Raw genomic sequence first — 19,345 nt, 5'->3', positions numbered from 1 at the left:
CTCGCGCGTCATTCGCGAAGGCCAACGCCGTAGGAAAACCGAGTGACGACATCAGAAATTTATTAAGCACCAAAAATAGGAGAGTTGTTAAAAATTTTATTCCGGTCGTCCGGATTCACAGGTGCTGGAAGAGCGACGTTGGATCAAATCTTGTGATCGCTTGCCAGATTCATTAACAATTCGAAGGTGACGAATGAATATGCATGACCACTTGGCATTTCGTAACCACATTTATATCTCCGACGTCAACATTACAAACGGTTTCTTGGAGCTGGAGAGCTCGTCACTCGTCCCTCCTCGCTATTCACCAGACTCGGCACTTCTTTTCGGGATTCATTCCCGAGCCCAGAGGACATTTCCAGGCTTCGCTAAACTCTTCCGAGTTCGTTAAGATCCCACGGATTCTCAGATGCTGCGGAGGATGCTCGTCGGCCAAGGCCAACCGCAGGGCGTCTTCAGAGTTCTCTTCGCACCAGGCCTACAATATTGCCAAAATATCTATTCAGAACCACGCTTCCAGGCGTGAGGATGACTCACTGCTGTGGAGGACATTTCGGGGAGATTAGCTCGGAGGATAAAAAAAGCTTTGGCTTCAGGCTTCGATCATGTGGCGATTGGCAATGATCCGGAAATCCTACTTACGTGAGCCAGGCCGACGAACAACAGCTGCTCGTGGGTCAAATGGGTGAAGCCAGGGAGCATTGGCTCTTGACCATGTTTGGCCTTCCACGTTTTATACGCGAGCACGGCCTCGTGGAGGCCACCGTTGTCGGCGATGTTTTCGTCCAGCGTCAGTTCGCCATCGATGTAATCGTCAACCTGCGGAAGTGGAGGACTCGTTTAACGTTGACATTGAGCTGTCAAGACCGTAATTTTGAAGCTGTTCGAAGGAAACAATTCATGGAAGATCAAAATTCTCCAGTCAGAATAAACTTGAATATTTTTAAGGTAGTTTTTCATAGGGTGCAGATGTCTGGAGCTAGTTGTGTTCTCCCCTCGTCAAGGAAGGTCAGGTCGTCACGAAGGTGTTCGATGACTTCGGGAATTGGTCCATTTTCAGGATCTCACCTCATCGACGTAATAATCGGCATATTGTTTGACGAAACACTGGACCTTGTCGTTGAACTGATCGATCGTCACGTTATTCCACCACTGACGAGGCTGACTATCGAAATCAAACTTTCGGCCATCTGTATCAAAACCGTGCGTCAACTCGTGGCCCAAAATCATTCCTATGGCTCCATAGTTCAAAGCCCTTGAAGAAAATTCATTTTTTTAGTGGCACTTTTAAGGGGGTTCTCTCTATTGCGAGGTTGGAAGGGTCGATGGGTTCTTAGGTCGTATTAAGGAGCTTTATCGATCGCCGTTCATTACGAACCCAAGCTATACTTTCATTTGGACGATTGATTATGGTCGTTGACATCAATGGCAGTTGGTATCGCTTAATAAATTAAACTACTCACTCGAGACCGAGCTCGTAGAAAGGAAACTGTAGAATTCCAGCAGGAATTGCTGCGTCCATGACGAAAATTTCGTTTCATTCCTCGTTTAACTTAAGTACCATGAATAATTATTTTTACTTACTTATTTGATTAAGACTCAAAGCGTTAGCAGCATTCACCTCTGTTGGCTCGAGGACCCAGCTGCGATAAAATACGCTTTCAAAGTGACTCTTCCCAACATGATGAAACTAAATGCTGCAATAGCTAAGCATTTACTCACTAAGTTTGGTCAGGGTCTTCGATTTTGTGGAGACTCTCCAACTCTTCGTGACTCGTCAGACGTACCACTTTCATAATGTTTTCCAAATAACGCTCTTCTTCCATATCGAACTGAAACTCGATGAAAAAGGCATGAAAATACAACGACGCAAATTCTTACTTACTATTTACAATGATCTCAAGGATGGAAGGCATTGAGGCTGGAATTTTCGTTGAGTTCATTGAAAATTTGCAATCACAAACGTCAAAGATGATCAAGGTCAAGATTGAGTGATTGATTGAGCTTTGTCGCGAAACACTTTCCATCGGGCGAAAGAGGAAATTACAAAAGCCAGAAATCTGGCAATATCGATTTAACAAAAGCTAAACGAAAACCGATAACAGACAAAATAAGTCAAAATGACACTTAAAGTAAACAAATACAAAAATATAAAGTGAGATAGTGATAAAAATAAATATAAAATGAGAAAATAAAAAGTATAAAAAATAAAGGCATAAGAAGATATAAAATAACATAAAATCTAACAAATACCAAGCGCAAGAGACAGTAAAGTAAAGTGCCGAGAAAACTTTAAGAAAATTTTAAGGTCTCTTGGTGACGATAAGCACCAGGTTCCAGGGCCTCTTACGGGGCAAAATTTTGAATTATTTCATTTACAATATTGACTTTTTAACGCGTTGCTTTATGGGAAAACTCACAATAATATTAATTGTGAAAAAATTGTACGATGTTCGAGCTTCGGAAAAGTTTATATCGCGAAGAAAATTTATCACAGATTCCGCTGCTTAAAAAAAAAAAAAAATCCCTTAGGGGGCTTCTGAGAAAGAAAAGATGAAAAAACTTTAGTCGGTCATCACGTTGGACTACTGGTAACAGCTGATTGAGCTTCGAGCAAATTCGGGAATCGCGGAAATTTCATCAAATTTATTTTTGAGACTGACTCGCGGCTTTCGTTCGTCTAGTGGCTTCCCTTTTTTTAATTAATTGACCAATCATTAACTAGTCAAGTTGAAGTATAAATTGGATCTTTTATGATATTTATAAAGCATTTTAATAAATCCTTGCGATAAAAATATTCTCAGTGTTAGTGTTTATTAATAATTTAGACTTGAAATTAATTAATTACTTTGAGTAAAGCTTGGAAAAAAGCTACCAATATAAAAAAGAAGTGAATAAAATGACGAATAAAAGATGAGATACATCGACCTAAAAAAATATAAAGAAAATAAGAAAAGAGAAAAATTCTATAACAATAATGATAAAATCAAATTTCTCAATTACCCCTTCGTAGTATTCGTTGATAGCATCGGTTTCGAGGAGCTGGACAGGATACCCAACGAGGAAGATGACCTTTCGTAATTTTTCGAGAGCTGCAAATTTGCTGACGTCATCCATCCAGTCAACCTGCATGAGCCTCGTTGCAAACGCTGTTCTGATATTTTCGGTCATTTCGCGGACTTTGTGGGCTTGATTCTCGTGGAATTTCGGATCGACGAAGAGCCATGCGGCAGCCAATGCTTCAGCGATTGATCGTGAAAAAATATCGACATTAAAAAGTCCCTTGACCCATCGCTTTTTTCGTTGGCCTCAATTCCATTTCATTTATTCTGCATACCCATCATCTCCCTTACGACTCCAGCACAATAAAATGATCGAGGCTCGTTCAGCTCAAAGTCCGCTGCTTCCTTCAAGTATTCCTTCCAATGGGATCTCAATTTATTCGACGAGTGGGGAACCATCATGTCGACGAGGATCCACCAAATCGTTATTTCTTGAAATTTATTAAAAAATTGTTTTCTTTTATTTTTTTAATTTTTTTTTTTTTTAATTTTTTTTCTTTCTCGAATCGACGATTCGTTTTATTGATCAAGATTAGATAATCAAAACCCACGAATGAGAAAAAAGCTTCAATATGAAATAACAAAAACCCAAGAAAAGGGCTGCACCTAAGGGAACGTCCTTCGCCAAGGACAGAAGGTAAGCGCAATCTTTCATGTACTCGATATTCCGAACCAGCAGTTTATCTTTGTCGAAATCGAAGTGTTCAACGTCCTTAAAGAGTTCTTCGATGTACGGACGCCACAATTTTCTCGGCACGACATCTGGATTCGTTTCGTTGATATATCGATCGGTCAATTCCTGAAGCGAATCTACGAGAATGTAATCTTCGTTGGTAACATCCTCGTCAGCGACGGTGTCGTTTACGTGCCAATGTCCTATCTGCAATTTTTTAACCCGATTTTCTTCGTTTATTTTTTTCATTTCCCATTCAATTGAGTTTCCGTAACAATAGATTGAAATTATTAATAAAAATTAAACATTCAATTGAATTGAAACTAAAGATCGGGGGGGAAAAAAAATCCGATTAAAAACAAAATTACATTTAAAAAAATTGTAAAAAATTGAGACAAAAAAAGAGGAATATTTTGTTGATCAATTTTTTTTTTTGGCTTGTTGTTTTTTGATGTTTCATTACCAGCTTTTTTTCTGAAATATTGAAAATTCGGTGATTTTTACTCACAGATCGAAAGAGTTTGTCCATATGATAAATTATCATCGTCACGTTGTTTACGGCGGCGTCCACAGCCTCGAAGCTTCCATCATCGTCGACCGAACAATTGAACTCTGCTCTATCTGCGACAATTTCACGAACTACGTTCGAAATGTAAACGTATTTAGAGATTATTTCTTCATCCTCGTCATCATCATCATCGTCATCGTCATCGTCATCATCCTCGGGGTCCTCTTCGAGTGCTTCCTCGATATTCTTGAAATATGACATCATAAGCTGCGCCTTTTTCTCAGCTTCGACGTTGTAACTTCATGATTGAACAATAAAATACGTTAAAAAGTTGTGAATAATGGATTTTTTGACGTTTCAACATTTTTTATCTTGGATTAGATTATTCCAATTTATTTTTTCATTTTACCTTGGCAAGGGACTGCGCGAACTGGGCATAGACAAATGAATGAGATTACGACTTTTGTTCATCGGATCGAGACCGACATCGAATCCGATGAAAATGTTTTTTCCCGTCATTTTCTGTGCCCTCGCCATTAGTCGAACAATATCGACGCTGCGGTTCTCTGATAGCCAAACGGGAGCGTCTGATAAATCGAGATCTTCCAGGACCGAATAAAGTGGAGAAAGCGAATCGAGAGACTCTGCGAAAATAAAATTGTTCCGATTTCAATTTGGTCGATCAAATATTTATTCGCAATCAATTTTACATTACAAATATTCGTTATTTTCTACTCAATAATATCCGTTGTTTTAAAAATAAATTTCACGTTTTTATGGTTTTTATGAACCACCAAATTTACTCAATTTAGCAATAATTGAAATTTCTTAAACATGAATTTATATCCATTTTAATATTAAATATTAATTAAAAAATGTAAATTAAAAACCTCAAAATATCAATACTAGGGCTTGAAAAAACGTCAAAATTTACCCAATTAGTCTGTAAATGAATTAACAATAAATATCAGTTTTATAAATATTTAAATTTTCGAAAATATAATATTTTACTAATTTTTATTTTTCAAGTTCAATTTAATTGAAAGTTTTTTTTTTTCATTCGAAATTTTTTATTTTATTTTAATTGAAAATAAATTTTTTAACTCTGAAATTTATATAAATACTCGTTAGATTTCAACCTGTCACAATGCATATTTGGTGACGCACCCATTATGGATTATCGATTATATTTGGTTGTAATAAAAAAAATTGACCATCTGCTAATAAGTGGTTTTGTTTGTCATCCTCGAATTATAATTGAGTTTTAAGCATTTACTCGTATCGATGCAGCTCTCGTACAAATTTTTCGCTTGTAGAATTGCCCACGGTACACCAGCGGCGATCAAATTTTTGTTCAAGCGGTTCCTGATTCTCAGTTGAATGTGTTCGTCCTTCTCAATGAACCAGGAATTCTCAATGTAATATTCTGACACGTGTTCCTCGGACCAACGACCACAAACGTACCTGCAGGATGAATAAATAAATAATTTTTTTTTCATTTAGTAGAAAAGGATAAATCAGCAAAATTATTTTTTTTTTTTTAATTTTGTAAATTCGAATGAAAGTTTTGAGAATTTTAATATAAAATTTAGGAGAGTTCAATTAATTTTACGGCAACGAATCTTGAGAATTATGATTGATTTCGTGTTGATGAACATTGTGAAAATGGAAAAAAGAAAACGTCGTGATGAGAGAACAAAGGAAGATTCTTTCAACGATTTTACTCACCCATAAAAATCGTCGCACGGGTCTATCGAAGTGTTCATAGATCTTTTCAGACTAGCAGCTGAGCAACCAAACAATCCGACGTGAAAACAAAAAAAACACAAAATTTCAACAGTTTTTAATTTCATTTTTTTTATTTTATTTTATTTTATTTTTTATTCACAAAAAAGCACAAGAAAGGTACAAAGTGGAAGTAAAAAATCCGTCCTTCGATATTTTCGTAATAAAATTCAAAATCGTATAAACGATAATTTTGTGTTTTCTCTCACCAATTCTCAAGCAATTTTTAGTGTCGCACAAATGTTGAATGGACCTCGAGTCTAAAAAAAAGAGAGATTTTTCAAAACGACTCCAAAAAAAAACAGTTTTTAACTTAATTTTTTGCATTTAAAAAATTTTTAATTTCACAATGTTTCGTTGTTGAAACTCACAAAGTACGGCGAGAATGATAACGCTGACGATGAGAGAAGCCATCACCAGAGCAAGAAGAACGAAGATGCAGCTTTTCTTGCTTCTTTTCTTAAAACTACAACAAACGAATGCCAAAAATCAATTCCTCAGAATTACTGTTGATAATAACTTTTCTTGTAAACATTCACAGACTCACTAAGCTGCTTTCGATCGTACTGGAACCAAATCCTTTTGGCTACTGATTGTGTTCACTCGAGATTCTCTATCCTCTGGTAAAAAAAAATCCAAAAAATCGATCGTTTATTCAAATTAACTAAAAAAAATTTTTTTTTTGAATCACGATTTTTTACAAACAGAATCAAGTCGTTGAAATATTCACGGTAAGATAAAAAAATGTTTGCTTTTTCGTCACTCTGCGACTTCCAGTTTTCGATTAATTAATAAAACTCGTCAGAGCATCTGTAACGTGAAGATTTCTTCACGAAAAAATTATAGATTCGCATCACTGCAACGTTAACGATGAGTAAATTGAAGGTCCTTCGATGGTGGCAAATAAAATTTTTATTTTTCATTATTTATTTTCAACTAAATTATCCCTTTCGTAATTTCACATCACTTTTTATAACAATATTACAAAATTATTGTTAAAACAATGTATTTTAAAATAATTCATTTATTAAATGGAAAAAAAAAGAAAAGCTGTAAACAGAGTGCCGGACCGTTGGTGCGAGTGTGTGCCACGTCATAACGGCGTAAGTAAGTCCGATCGAATTCCGACGTGGGTGGCTAATGTTTTTCTCACAAATGGACGTTTATAGGACACCGGAAGGGGTGGAGGATGATAGAATATGATAGAAAATGAATTTCGCGTCGCGAGTAAAGCAATTTTTTGTGATTGATGAAAACTCGGAAAAAAATTGTTGGTCGAATCGGATTTGATTTCACTGCTGGCTGGAAAATATTTTCGAGGTGAAAAAAGTTTGGGGATCCTCAAAAAATTTGTGGGGGAACGAACGAAATCGTTCGGCTCCAGCGATCCTGAAAATTCGTCTCGAAAATTGTTTTATTTCATCAGACCGGAAGTCGGAACCAATTTTTAAGTGAATGGACTCATTTTGTTGGGAATGAAAAATTATTTGCTCCTCAAACTTCTCGTCCGGTAAAATTGACTCGGACCGATGAACGAGTTTTTTTCATATTCCCAGAATCGCGCCTTTTTGCAGCTCTGACTCGATCGACGAATCGTCAAAAATCTACTCACCGCGCTCCACGTTCATGTTCACTGTTTCGCCGACCAGGTCGAACTGAAGACAGCGAAAAACCTCGAAGTATTGCGACCCTCAACGAAATCGAACTTTCTTTGAAATATTCACGTTTTTTTCGATTCGTAATACTAAATTATTTCGTCCACCAAAATGTTTATCGATTAAACGAATTTTCGTTCCAGTATTAAGCAGCTTCGTGGGAACAATTTTCGAAATTTTCTTGCCTCGTTGCTCTCGAAAATTCTTTCGACCAAAAATTGACTCGAAATTAATTGACAACTTAAATCAATCTTGCTCAAGTTAAATCTTATCAAAGTTCACTTTAATTTGAAACTTTATTGAAGATAATTCTGAGTTACATGAAAGTTGAATTTACGTCGAATTGAGGTGAATCTAAAATTCGATTGAAATCCAAATTATTCGAAAAAACGAAAAACCATGGAAAAACAAAAACAGGTGGAACCATAACTCTCCAACGAGCAGTTCAATTATTTCTTGGAAAGCTGATAATGAAATATTGTCAACTGGTATTAACTCGAGTAGCGAGTGCCTGAAAGTAATGCATAATATAAAACTGTCGTAGTTCATAAAATCGATTGCCCCCTGCACCCACGAAGGCCCTTGAAACTTCAACTCGCATGCTCCCTTAAATCGAAAGTCTAGAAACGAATTCAACGTAGAAATTCTGGATCGTTGAGATGATTAACGGAATCGTCTTAATAAATGAAGCAACGTCATCGAAAATGAAAGTCTTTTTAAGGAGAAGGATTTCGCAGGAGTTGACTAAAGATCCTGGAAAAATTGTTCAGGAAGCAAAAGCTTTGATTTCGAAGGTGAGGAACGATGATGGAACACTTTGCAGTTTCGTAAGTAAATAAATATTTTTAATATGTACATTACAAGTGTTTTCGGGGGTTTGGTCCCGCGAGCTCGTCGTTGATTTTTCTTCTGTCGCGCGGTTCACCAAACCTGGCACTTTTTTTCAGGGTTCATTCTCGAGCCCAAAGGACAATTCCAGGCTTTGCTGAACTCTTGCGAGTTGCGCAAAACTCCTCGCAGTCTTACGTATCCTGGACAGTGAGTGTCCTGAAGTTTCCATCGGAGGGAGTCCGGAGTGTTGACTTCGCACCACAACTGAAGAGAGTGGAAAAAGTCTTTTTACTCGACAACGTCCAAGGTCAAAGTTTTTCGTTGAGAGCTTTCCGGAAATGATTCTCAAGGAAGCTGGAAGAAATTCTACAAAAACTGGGTGCGAGCAGTGCACGCTCACGTGTGCACAGCCCGGAAACAAAAGTTGCTCGAGGGCCAAGTGAGTGAAATTATAATTTACACTGGAACAATTGTATTTGAAAAATAGCGGTGAGCATCGTTGCAAGAAAGAAACGACTCGAAATTCCTCGATTCACTAATCGTACTTGAATTTTGATTCTCGTTGAGAGAAAATCAAAATAAAAAATTCAATTTAAATTTCGATCGAGTGAAAATCAATTTGGAGATTTAATTTGAATCTCGGTCAAGCAAAAATCGAATTTTAAAAGATAATGTGGATTTTCATTGACGAAAAACCAGCAAAATACAAAATTCAATGTGGATTTCGATCGAGAGAAAATCAAATTTGAAAATTGAATTTCAATTCCAGCCAAGCAAAATTCGGATTTGAAAACAAAATGTGGATTTTCATTGAGAAGAAATCAAACTAGGAAATCAAGTTTGAATTTCACTCAAGCACATTTTTTTACTCAACAAAGTTCAAGGTCAACATTTTTTATTCAGATCTCTCTGGAAATGATTTTCAAGGAAGCTGAAGGAAATTCTATCAAATCTGGATGAGTTTACTCACGTGTGCATAGCCCAGAAACAAAAGTTGTTCGTGGGTCAAGTGAGTGAAGCCAGGAAGCATCGGCTCCTGGCCGTGTTTATCCTGCCACTTTTTGTAGGCGAGCACAGCCTCGCGAAGACCACCATTGTCAGCGATGTTTTCGTCCAGAGTAAGTTTTCCATCGATGTAATCGTTTACCTTTAAAAATAAAGCGTTCAATCATCCTCCTTACGAATGAGCTTTCAAGGTCGTTCCTCCAAACTAAATCATCCATTGAAGGTCACCATCCCGAAGTCGAGATCGACTCTAAATTTTAAGGTAGTCGGAGGAGACCAACCTTGAGACTGGTCCCAAGGTCGTCCCAGTATTTTTTCACAGTCTTTCGACAGTCGAACTCCTTTTCAGTAATTAATTTCAAACTTTTCATATTTTGCCTGCTCAGCAAGATTAAACGAATGTAAAAAATCTGCAGGTGCATTAAAAATCATTCGAACTCAACGAGAACCCTTTTATTTATCGGGCATTTAGTCCTCGTTAGATCGTGAATTTTTTTTTGAAACGATCGAGCTTGCGACTCGGCCATTTTAAGGATCTCACCTCGTCGATGTAATAATTTCCATAGTGCTTAACGAAACACTCGATTTTGCTGTTGTACTGACGAATCGTCGTGTTGCTCCACCACTGACGGAGATTTCCGTCCTCGTCGTACAATCTGCCACTGTTATCAAACCCGTGGGTCAACTCGTGACCGAGAATTGTCCCGATCGCTCCGTAGTTCAAGGCCCTTGAAACATGGAAGATTTTTCGTTGCTTATTTCTGACTTTTAGAACGATTGTAAAAGTAGAATAATCCCCGGGCACTTTTAAGGGGCTGTGAGGCAACTTTTCAAGAAACGCCAGTCACTCGATCTTCGCAAAATCATTTTTTCGAGGACCCGAATAAATCGTGGCTCCAAAAACCTCAAAATTCATCGTTCAATGATTTTTCAAATAACTTGGAAGAGCTTTTCACTGTTCGTTCCTCCAGAAAAAAACTCACTCGAGGCCAAGCTCGTAGAACGGGAACTGGAGAATGCCTGCGGGAACAGCTGCGTCCGGGACATAAATTTTTCGTTTATTTTCTTACTTCGTCAAAATGTAAGTGAACCAATGACTACGAACTTATGTGATTGACGATGAAAGTGTGAACCGCGTTCACGTCCGTTGGCTCAGCACCCCAGCTGCAATAAAAAGCTTTGAAAGTCTCTCCCAAAAAGCTCACCACATTCGCTTCAACGCAAGAATAAGCGAGGCCAATGAAGCCCGCCTTTCCAGTGAAAATACTACCACAAATGGATCAACTACTCACAAGGTTTCGTTGAGGTAATTTATTTCCTGGAGATATTCCAATTCTGCTTCGCTCATCAGGCGAACAATCATCAACATGTTCGCCAAATAATTGTCCTCTTTCATGTCTATCTGAAGATGAATAAAAATTTCAATGTCGAAACAAAACTCAAATAATTATTCTCAACGTTGCAAAAGATTTTTCAATATTTCATAAAATACCGAATATTTCGGGATGAATAGCCGACAAAAATTATTGAATTTTGAATTACCCCTTCGTAGTATTCGTTGATGGTTTCATCGTCGAAGAGCCAATCGGGGTGTCCAATGACGTACGTCATTTTTCGGGACTTTTCGAGGGTCGCGAGTTTCGTAGCATGGTCCATCCAATCAGCTCTCGTGACGAGGCTCGCGAACGCCGATCTTATGTCTTCGAGCATTTCGACCACTCGGACCCCCTGGTTTTCATGGAAATCTCGCTCCACGAAGAGCCACGACACAGCCATAGCTAGAAAAATGAAAAAATGAATTAAAATTCAATAATCGTGGCTACGTCGATTTTCCAACGTAGGCAATCTTTTTCTGCTCACCCATCATCTCGTTCACCAGTCCAGCGCAGTACAATGACCTTGGCTCGCTGTACTCTCCCTCCACAAGCTCCATCACGTATTCCTCCCACAGGAGACGCAGATTTTTTGACGAATGAGGAACAATCATGTCGACAACGATCCACCAAATGGCTGTTTCTACAAAAATCGGTAAAGAAAAACTAGAATATTATCGATTGCTCGATATCGTCGATCCACACATTTTTCCATTCATTTTCTGGCTTCCCGTCAACTATTTAGTTTTATTAATTTTACCGATTTTTCGGGTTCGTTCGAACGGTTCGCCAAATTGTTGACTCTTCGAAATTCACCCACTTTACGAAGTTTTAAATTCTTGTTTACTGCTAAAATTAAATTCTTAAAATAATAAAATATTCTTCGAAAAAGGCAATAAAAAAATGGATTTTTTGAAAATTCTAATTGCCGTAGATCCCTTAATTCCATATCGACAAACTGGGCCGATTCGTTTTACCGATTTTGTCGCTGCAATTTCGGTTCGAATTTTGAAAAAAGTGAAAAATCCTGGAGGCTTTACCTAAAACGGTCTCGTCCGTTTCGTCCAAAAGGTAGGCCAAGTCTTTCAAGTACTCGATATTCCAGACGAGCACCAACTCCTTATCGAAATCGATCTCTTCGACATCCTTGAAAAGCTCCTCGATATAAGGGCGCCACAATTTCCGGGGGACGAGGCTCGAGTTCATTTCTTTGACGTATTGATCGGTCAATTCCTGGAGCGTGTCGACGAGGAAATAATTTTCGTCCTTGACATTCTCATCGGCGACAGTGTCGTTTTCGTTCGATCTCGACATCTGGAAAAGCATTTTTTTGAGCATTATTATCGCCTTACGACGCCCTCGAAATTTTATTTTTGCCCTGAGGGAATGAATTATTAGAAAAGCAAAAAGCCAATTTTACTCACGAAATAAAAAACTCCGCTCAGCTCGTAAATCGCGTCAGCAACATTTTTTATTTCCTCGTTCCAAAAATCGCTCGCTTCGTTTTTCAACGAACAATTGGAGGTCGTTCCATTTGTCACAATCTCACGAATGACCTTCGCCATGTAAAGCTTCTCGGCGGACGTATCTTCGCTCGAATCATCCTCGGACGTTGCCTCGAGGTTTTCGAAACGCGATCTCATGTGCTTCACTTTTTTCTCGACCTCGGTATTGTAGCTGAGTTATTGGAAGAAATTTTTCAACATTCGACTGCAGAATTTTTTTCATTACATTTTCCAGATGCTTTTTACTTTGAGCCATAAATTTTCAATAATTTCTCCTCCAATTTTCCTCCCACGCAATTTTCTTGGTTCCTGGAAAATCGGCGATCGTTTTCCTCCGTTCTACTCACCTCGGCAAAGGACTGCTCGAACTTGGCATGTCCAGATAAATGATATTTCGACTTTTGTTTCTGGGATCAGGGCCAACATCGAAACCGACGAAAACATCTTTTTTCATGACTTTTCGTACCCTCGCCATCTGTTGGACGACGTTGCCACGTTTACCCGACATCGCGGCAGGAGTTGCCGGTAGATCGAGGTCTTTGAGAGTCTGAAAAAGTGGCAAAAGGCCCAGGGAATCGAGGGACTCTGAAATTGAGAAAAATACGAATTTTTGTCGCTTTATTTTTGGTCAAAAAGGTCAGACGATTTGTTTGGGTCGAAGAGGCTGAGAAAATTCGAATTTTTGAGTCATCCGAATTACCGAAATCATTCAGCAACAAGGGACAAAAAATTGAACATTTATTAGACTTAAATGATCGACTTTGAGTTTGTCCAAAAACTTTCATTTTACAATTTTCGATCGAAAATTTTGGCTTGTGCCAGTAAAAAAAGAGCAAACATTTTTCCCCCATTTTTTAAAATGATTTTATTTGGAACGATGTCGAAAGAATAAAAAATTTTAATTGTTTATGTTGGCAAAAATGGGTTTTAATAATTACCGGTATCGATGCAGCTTTCGAACAATTTTTTTGCTTGTCCAACTGCCCAAGGGACTTTGCCCTCCGTTAGATTTTTTCGTAAAAGATTTCTGATCCTCCAAGTGACGCGGTCGGTTCTCTCACTGAACCAGGAATTGTCAGGAACCGATGACAAATGTTCCTCGGACCATCGACCGCAAACGTACCTGTTGAATGGAGAGATAAAAACCACAAAATAACTCGCACCATAAAGCGTTTAGTGAGACCAAAAAAACCGGTGATTAAAATCAGTAAACACGGTCCACCACGCTCACACATCTAGTGCACCTTCTAATCGATCTACCTTCAAAATAAAATAATATTCCAAGAATTACGGTGAGCATGATTGCAAGGAAAAACGACGATGCGAAGTTCCTCAATTCACTGAATCGACGAATTTCGCCTGAATTTTGATTTTCGTTGAGATAAAATCAAAATAAAAGATTCAATTTAAATTTCGGGTGTGTGAAAATCAAATTTAAACATTGAATTTCAATTTCGGTTAAAAAGAAATCGAATTTGATTTTAAAAAATGTCGATTTTCATTGAGGACGAATCGAACTATGAAATTAAGTTTGAATTCCGCTTAAGCAAAATTCAAATAAAAAATAAAATGTAGATTTCGATTGAACAAAAGTCGAATTGATGACGACACCAAAAAAAAAGAATTTGCAGATTCAACAACTGAGATATTTGGATTTTGGTTTGCCTAAACGTATTTCATTTCGTCCACCAACATCCGATGATTTAACGACAAATGTTGTTGGATCAGCAAAATTCTTTTTGTCACTCAGTTTTTCCACAGTATAAACAGAATTCTCGATAGAAAATTGCATGGTGCGATTCATTATTCTAATTCCACAAAATGTTCATACTGACAAAAAAAAAGTATTCCTAGTTACTTGCATTTGAATGAAAAGAAAAGAGTAAATTAGAAAATAATAATAATAATAATAATAATAATTAAAAGTTGAACGAGAATTCGTTCTCTTCCTGCGTTCCCAAAGTGATTAAAATAGTGTGAATTTTAGCGTACAATTTGATAATAAAGTTCGTTCGGTGGGTGAAGAGAAAAATTAGTGACACGAAGAATAAAAAGAGACGATAAAATGTGATAGAAAAAAAACGTCGATCCCTTCTGTAATTTTACTCACCCGTAAAAGTCATCGCAAGGATCTATAGAAGTGTCCATAGATTCTTTCAGACTAGCGGCTAAGTAACGCAACAATTTTTCGTAAGAACGAAAGAAAAACCGAAATTTGAGCAACTTTGTTTAAACATTCATTCGACAATTTCTATTTTTTTTCATCATTTTTTTTTTTTTTTGACGCGACTCATAAGCTTATTGAGGCAATAAATAAAAACTTGAGATTTAAAAAAAATGAAAAAACTTTCATAAAAATTGAATTTTCTGCTCTTTACTAACTTTTCATAAAAACCTTTGAAAATATAAATTTTATTGAATATTTGTTTACTGACCTATCCGCACGCAATGCTCGTTGTCACACAACTCTTGCACGCGATTCGACCTCGAGTCTGTAATAAAAAATAATTTCTTTCACGCTCGCTCGAATCGTGAATGAGAAAGGATGGAATGGTTTTAAATGGGATTTGGAAACTTACAAAGTACAGCAAGTACGACGATACAGGCAATCAGAGAAGCCATTATGAAAGCGAGTAAAACGACGACGAGGCTGCCTTTTTTTCGCTTTTTAAAACTGCAACAAATAGTCAATTAACCAATTCATTGAGGATTTCAAAATTACGATTCTCCGTGGATCGAGAAGTCACTCACTATGCTGCTCTCGATCGTACGGGCACCAAATTCCTTTCGCTGCCGATCGTGTACACGGAAGGTGTTGTTTCGTCATCTTCTGCGAAAAAAAAGAGGCTGGTAATGAAATTGAAAAAAATTTCCATCAAATTTTGTCAGTTCTGCCAAAAAGAATTATTTTTCACGAATTCTTTTTATTTTGAATCGAATTTTTACTCATTTTTTTTCAATTTCATACAAAAAACTTCAATCTTCGAGAAAAGTCAATTATCAATGGAACAAAAATTTTGATCTTCATTTTCTCAAGAATTGAAAAATTTGCATAAAATTGTAAACAATAATTTTATTTATTTTCATCTTTTACTCCATCACAATTTCTCGTTAATTCGGGCCCAACCAATTGCATGAATTCTCCTCAGGGTTAAAAAACTTTTTGGTCCCTTCAAAACTTGCATTTCGAATGTTTTTTTTTTTTTTTTCAAACTCCTTCGAAAGATTTGTATTCGAGTGAATTAATCGTAATTCGATAATTCGAATATCGCGGCCACGTGAGGCGTTAAAAATTTACTCACTGCGCTCCTCGCTCATGTTCAGTGTCCCACTGACCGTATCGAACTGAGGACACCGAGCAGCCTCGAGAGACAACCAGGTGTCCATAATACCTGCGGGTTATCCGCGCGGCGACGAGCAACCAGCGGTTCCCATGCGGGTTCGATTCATCGCAAATGAAAACTTGTCAGACGTTCTTCGATCCGGAAATGTCGTCACCCTCCAAAAGCGAATGACGGGGTAAAGTCATTCATTAAAAATCTGAATTTCCGTGTCCTTCGAAATCAAGATGGGAATGGACGAAGGCCTGAAAAAAAAAAAAAAAAATCATTTTTCGTACAGCCCAAAATAAAAGAAATAAAAACGACAAAATTCTCTTAAAAAAATGTTCAAAGGACAAAAGTCTGAAGAAGAAAAAAAAAATTGAAATTTCACTCGTACGGATTCATAAAAAATGTCATTCTTTCAAAAATGCTGCGAAATTGTTAGAAAATAGAAGTTTATTAGTTCGTGACATTCGCGCGAAGAAGTTCGAGAAAAAGGAAAAGCCAAGTCGATTGACAAAAGATGGAAAACTCGATCGTTCCCTCGAATCGTTTAATCGAACCTTCCATCGAAAAAAGTAGCAAAACATAAGAAAAAAAAAAAACAACAACAAAAATTCGATGGTAAAAAATTACTAAAAAAATGGAAAAACAATTATCAAATGATGGAAAATAAAAAGCGAATATTGAAAAAAGAATTATTCAATAAATTTCATTGCTTTGTCATACCGATCAAAAAAATGGAATTTTTCGTTGAAAATTTATTAAAAATGTTGGATAAAGTGAAAAAAATGTGTTTCAGCGATGTGATGAAGTGATTAACATGATTATTACGGAATCGAGTGCACGAAGTGGGCCGAGAAAGGGGGCTCGAGAGAGCGAGAGTGATTTTCGTGTTACGCGAGCAATGTAGTAAAGAGCGTTGTACTTCTGGATTCTGGAAGGCGCTTTTACACATGGGGAATAAAAAGTGTAACGAGGAGGCGGTGGCGGCTCGATTTTGCGAGGAAAACGAGCCTCTAACCGAGAGAGAAAGTATAAAAATGCACTCACCGATGCATAAAAGGCAAATCCACTTATTTATGCATGCGGTTTTAACGAAAGAGAGAGGGAAGCAATGCAGACGATGATGCCTAATAATGACAAATGAAAAAAGAAATTAAGGGAAGGGGAAAAAAATTGTAGCATTAAATTAGATGTTTCGTTCGATCGTTTACGTTAACTTTTCTTTCAACCGTCCGCAATTACGTGATATCTCTATTATTCCCTGAGACCAAAACTTTTTACGAACAATTACGATAAAAATAAATAATAGTTTGTTACGAAAATGTTTCATTCGACGAACTACTTGAACTAACACAAAAAAATTGTCGCAGCTTTTTTTAATATTATTTTTCAATCTATTTATTCTGAATTCAACTTCAAGTGCTTGTTTAAATTTTGTTTATTTCGAGGATTTTTTTTTAATTAATTTACGACCTTTTATTTTATTCTTTATCTATTTATTTTTCAATTTTAATTAATTATTATACATACAATTCAATATTATAATATATTTTATAAATATATTATAAATAATAACAATAAAAAATATGAAAATAAATAATAATAATACAAATTAATAAAATAATGAATTTTATATTAATATATAATAATAAAACTAATAAATAAAATAATTTAAAAAAAATTAAATTATTTAAATTTGAATTCAAGTTGTATTTAGAGCTGATGTTGAGGATAAACCAATATTTATTTTGTCTATTTAATGAAATTTATTTCAAGTTTTGGCGCGAGGGAAAAAAACGTAAATGATTCGTTAGTTTCCACCCAAATTAGAACGAAACAGAATGAGACTTTTTTCAAACACACAAAAAAGTCAAAGGATCGTGGAAATATTTGTATTCTCGTGTATTCGAGTTGCTCGTCGCATGTTTGTTTTTGTTAGTCGTACGTGGCCCAGTTTCGAGAATGGAGATGCTCGACCAGACTAGCCGAGATATACTTTCTTTAGCAAATGGCCTTGAACCGTGTATTATATTGGCAAATAAAACGATGAGACAGCAAGAAATGGGGGAGTTTAATCGATGGAGATTGGAGGAGGAAGGAGGACGTTGGTAAACTCAAAACGTAACTTCACAATGAGCGAGTCAGTAACCTCCTCGAAACCCATTTACCAACCATTCTAAATTTGTATTTATACACTCGTTCGATACAGAGAACGTTGGACATACGAGGAGACGAAACTTTTTCAGGTGACAGAATCGATCCCTTTTCGCGACCATGAAAGCCTTTTGAAGTTGTTTTGTTTGTAGACTCCCTTCAATTGTTGAAAACTACCGAATAATTCAACGGCCATTTGCTCCGAATTTCAACTCAAGAAATTCCATTAAAAATCGATCAAAATTTCAAATGTTTTCTGGCCAAAAACTTCGAGTGCTTTGTCTTTGGTAGAAGAAAAACTTCATTTTTTTTCCATCGGTTACGATTTTTTTAATTATTTTTTTACTTTTCGATTTTTTTTATTTAATTATATTTTCAACGTAATTTAAAAAAAATTACGTTCAATGTTTTTTGTCCTTTTTCAAGACAGACAAAGGTTCTGGCTGCATTTCCATCGGAAGTTTATGTCCAAATCCATTGAACAAAAAACGTCTCCAAGTTACTGAGACATTTGAATAAGAAAATTGACGTTATTATCTCAGCTCGATTTCTTAATGACTCTCCCATTGGCATGATTCATTTTTCCTTTTTTTTCAATGAAAGAGAGCGACTCAACTATGGTCTGCAAGGACATGCGATAAATTTACGAGAAGTGCGGTTTTAATGGACTCGGAAAAAATGCCCCATAGGCGATTTGTCTTGTCCTCGAACTGTGTCATTCCTCCATCAGTATAGAGTGGAGATTTTTTTTCTTCCTGTGTGTAATTACCGTTAGGATTATATTTGAAAAAAAAAATCAGTTTCCGGATAATCGAATATTCGAAAAGTGGGACTGCGCAAAAAATTCAATTTGGAAAAATAATTTCAGGTTGAGGGAAAAAAAATCTTATGAGAAAAAATGTGGAATGAAAAAATAATGTTGAAGTTGAAAATGAAAATTCTCATTGACATAAATATTATGATTAGATAATTTTGACTAGTGAATATACAAGCTTTAGTTGAAATTTAAAAAAAATTTTCAAACCCAAACATTTGTTACTCTGAATCCAAAGTTACTGGGGTTGGGTTTCAAGTGAAAAAATCGACCAGAAAAATGACTGGATTTAAAGGATTTAAAGGACTCAATTTAACCGATTTCTCACTTTTTTTTTCATTTACGAAAATATAATTTCACGATTGGTTCACTAGAAAAATGAGAAGCTCGTAGCGTGTTGTAAATTGCCAAGCGCGTTGTGAAAAAGGCTTATCGCAATTGGCAGGCTTTTGTTGTCATTTAATGTCCCCGGATGCACAGTTTGAACAGCAGATTATTGGCCACGATAAATCGCCATTACTTTGCTCGCGATGCCACGATATTAGATTGATTTTCAACATTTTTTTCCTCCCCTTTTGTTGTCGCGAAAAAACATGGTAAAAACGCGGTAACTTTACCAGCTGAGGCCAAGACCTTAACGACGAGGCTCTT

At 36.6% G+C, this 19,345-nt stretch overlaps 2 protein-coding genes across 4 annotated transcripts; both read right to left on the bottom strand.

Annotated features, from left to right (window-relative positions):
• Positions 1–76: 76 nt before the first annotated feature.
• LOC122418188 (endothelin-converting enzyme homolog) lies at positions 77–8,379 on the bottom strand. Of its 3 annotated transcripts, none has more exons than XM_043432259.1 (17): positions 7,641–8,379; positions 6,576–6,648; positions 6,400–6,494; positions 6,238–6,288; positions 5,972–6,029; positions 5,520–5,707; positions 4,653–4,887; positions 4,244–4,541; positions 3,669–3,942; positions 3,338–3,493; positions 3,004–3,239; positions 1,723–1,832; positions 1,585–1,643; positions 1,464–1,512; positions 1,069–1,255; positions 643–819; positions 77–478 (listed from the first exon to the last, which is right to left on the bottom strand). In XM_043432259.1, exons 1-17 carry the CDS (start codon positions 7,654–7,656, stop codon positions 305–307), a joined length of 2,436 nt encoding a protein of 811 aa, XP_043288194.1. In that variant the 5' UTR covers positions 7,657–8,379; the 3' UTR covers positions 77–304. The 3 variants fall into 3 exon arrangements, with proteins under 3 accessions (XP_043288194.1, XP_043288195.1, XP_043288196.1); XM_043432260.1 differs by having other exon boundaries at positions 366–539; XM_043432261.1 differs by having other exon boundaries at positions 366–536.
• Positions 8,380–8,506: 127 nt separating this feature from the next.
• LOC122418187 (endothelin-converting enzyme homolog) lies at positions 8,507–15,983 on the bottom strand. Its single transcript, XM_043432257.1, has 17 exons — positions 15,700–15,983; positions 15,149–15,227; positions 14,977–15,071; positions 14,833–14,889; positions 14,508–14,565; positions 13,336–13,520; positions 12,745–12,982; positions 12,317–12,569; positions 11,933–12,206; positions 11,380–11,535; positions 11,062–11,297; positions 10,812–10,921; positions 10,625–10,683; positions 10,503–10,551; positions 10,061–10,247; positions 9,485–9,661; positions 8,507–8,778 (listed from the first exon to the last, which is right to left on the bottom strand). The coding sequence occupies exons 1-17, from the start codon at positions 15,782–15,784 to the stop codon at positions 8,605–8,607; spliced, it is 2,472 nt and encodes an 823-aa protein (XP_043288192.1). The 5' UTR covers positions 15,785–15,983; the 3' UTR covers positions 8,507–8,604.
• Positions 15,984–19,345: the final 3,362 nt, after the last annotated feature.

This window comes from Venturia canescens, chromosome 11 (genome assembly GCF_019457755.1).
Source record: "Venturia canescens isolate UGA chromosome 11, ASM1945775v1, whole genome shotgun sequence".
NCBI lineage: Eukaryota > Metazoa > Arthropoda > Insecta > Hymenoptera > Ichneumonidae > Venturia > Venturia canescens.
This window is presented reverse-complemented; position numbering and strand designations above follow the sequence as displayed.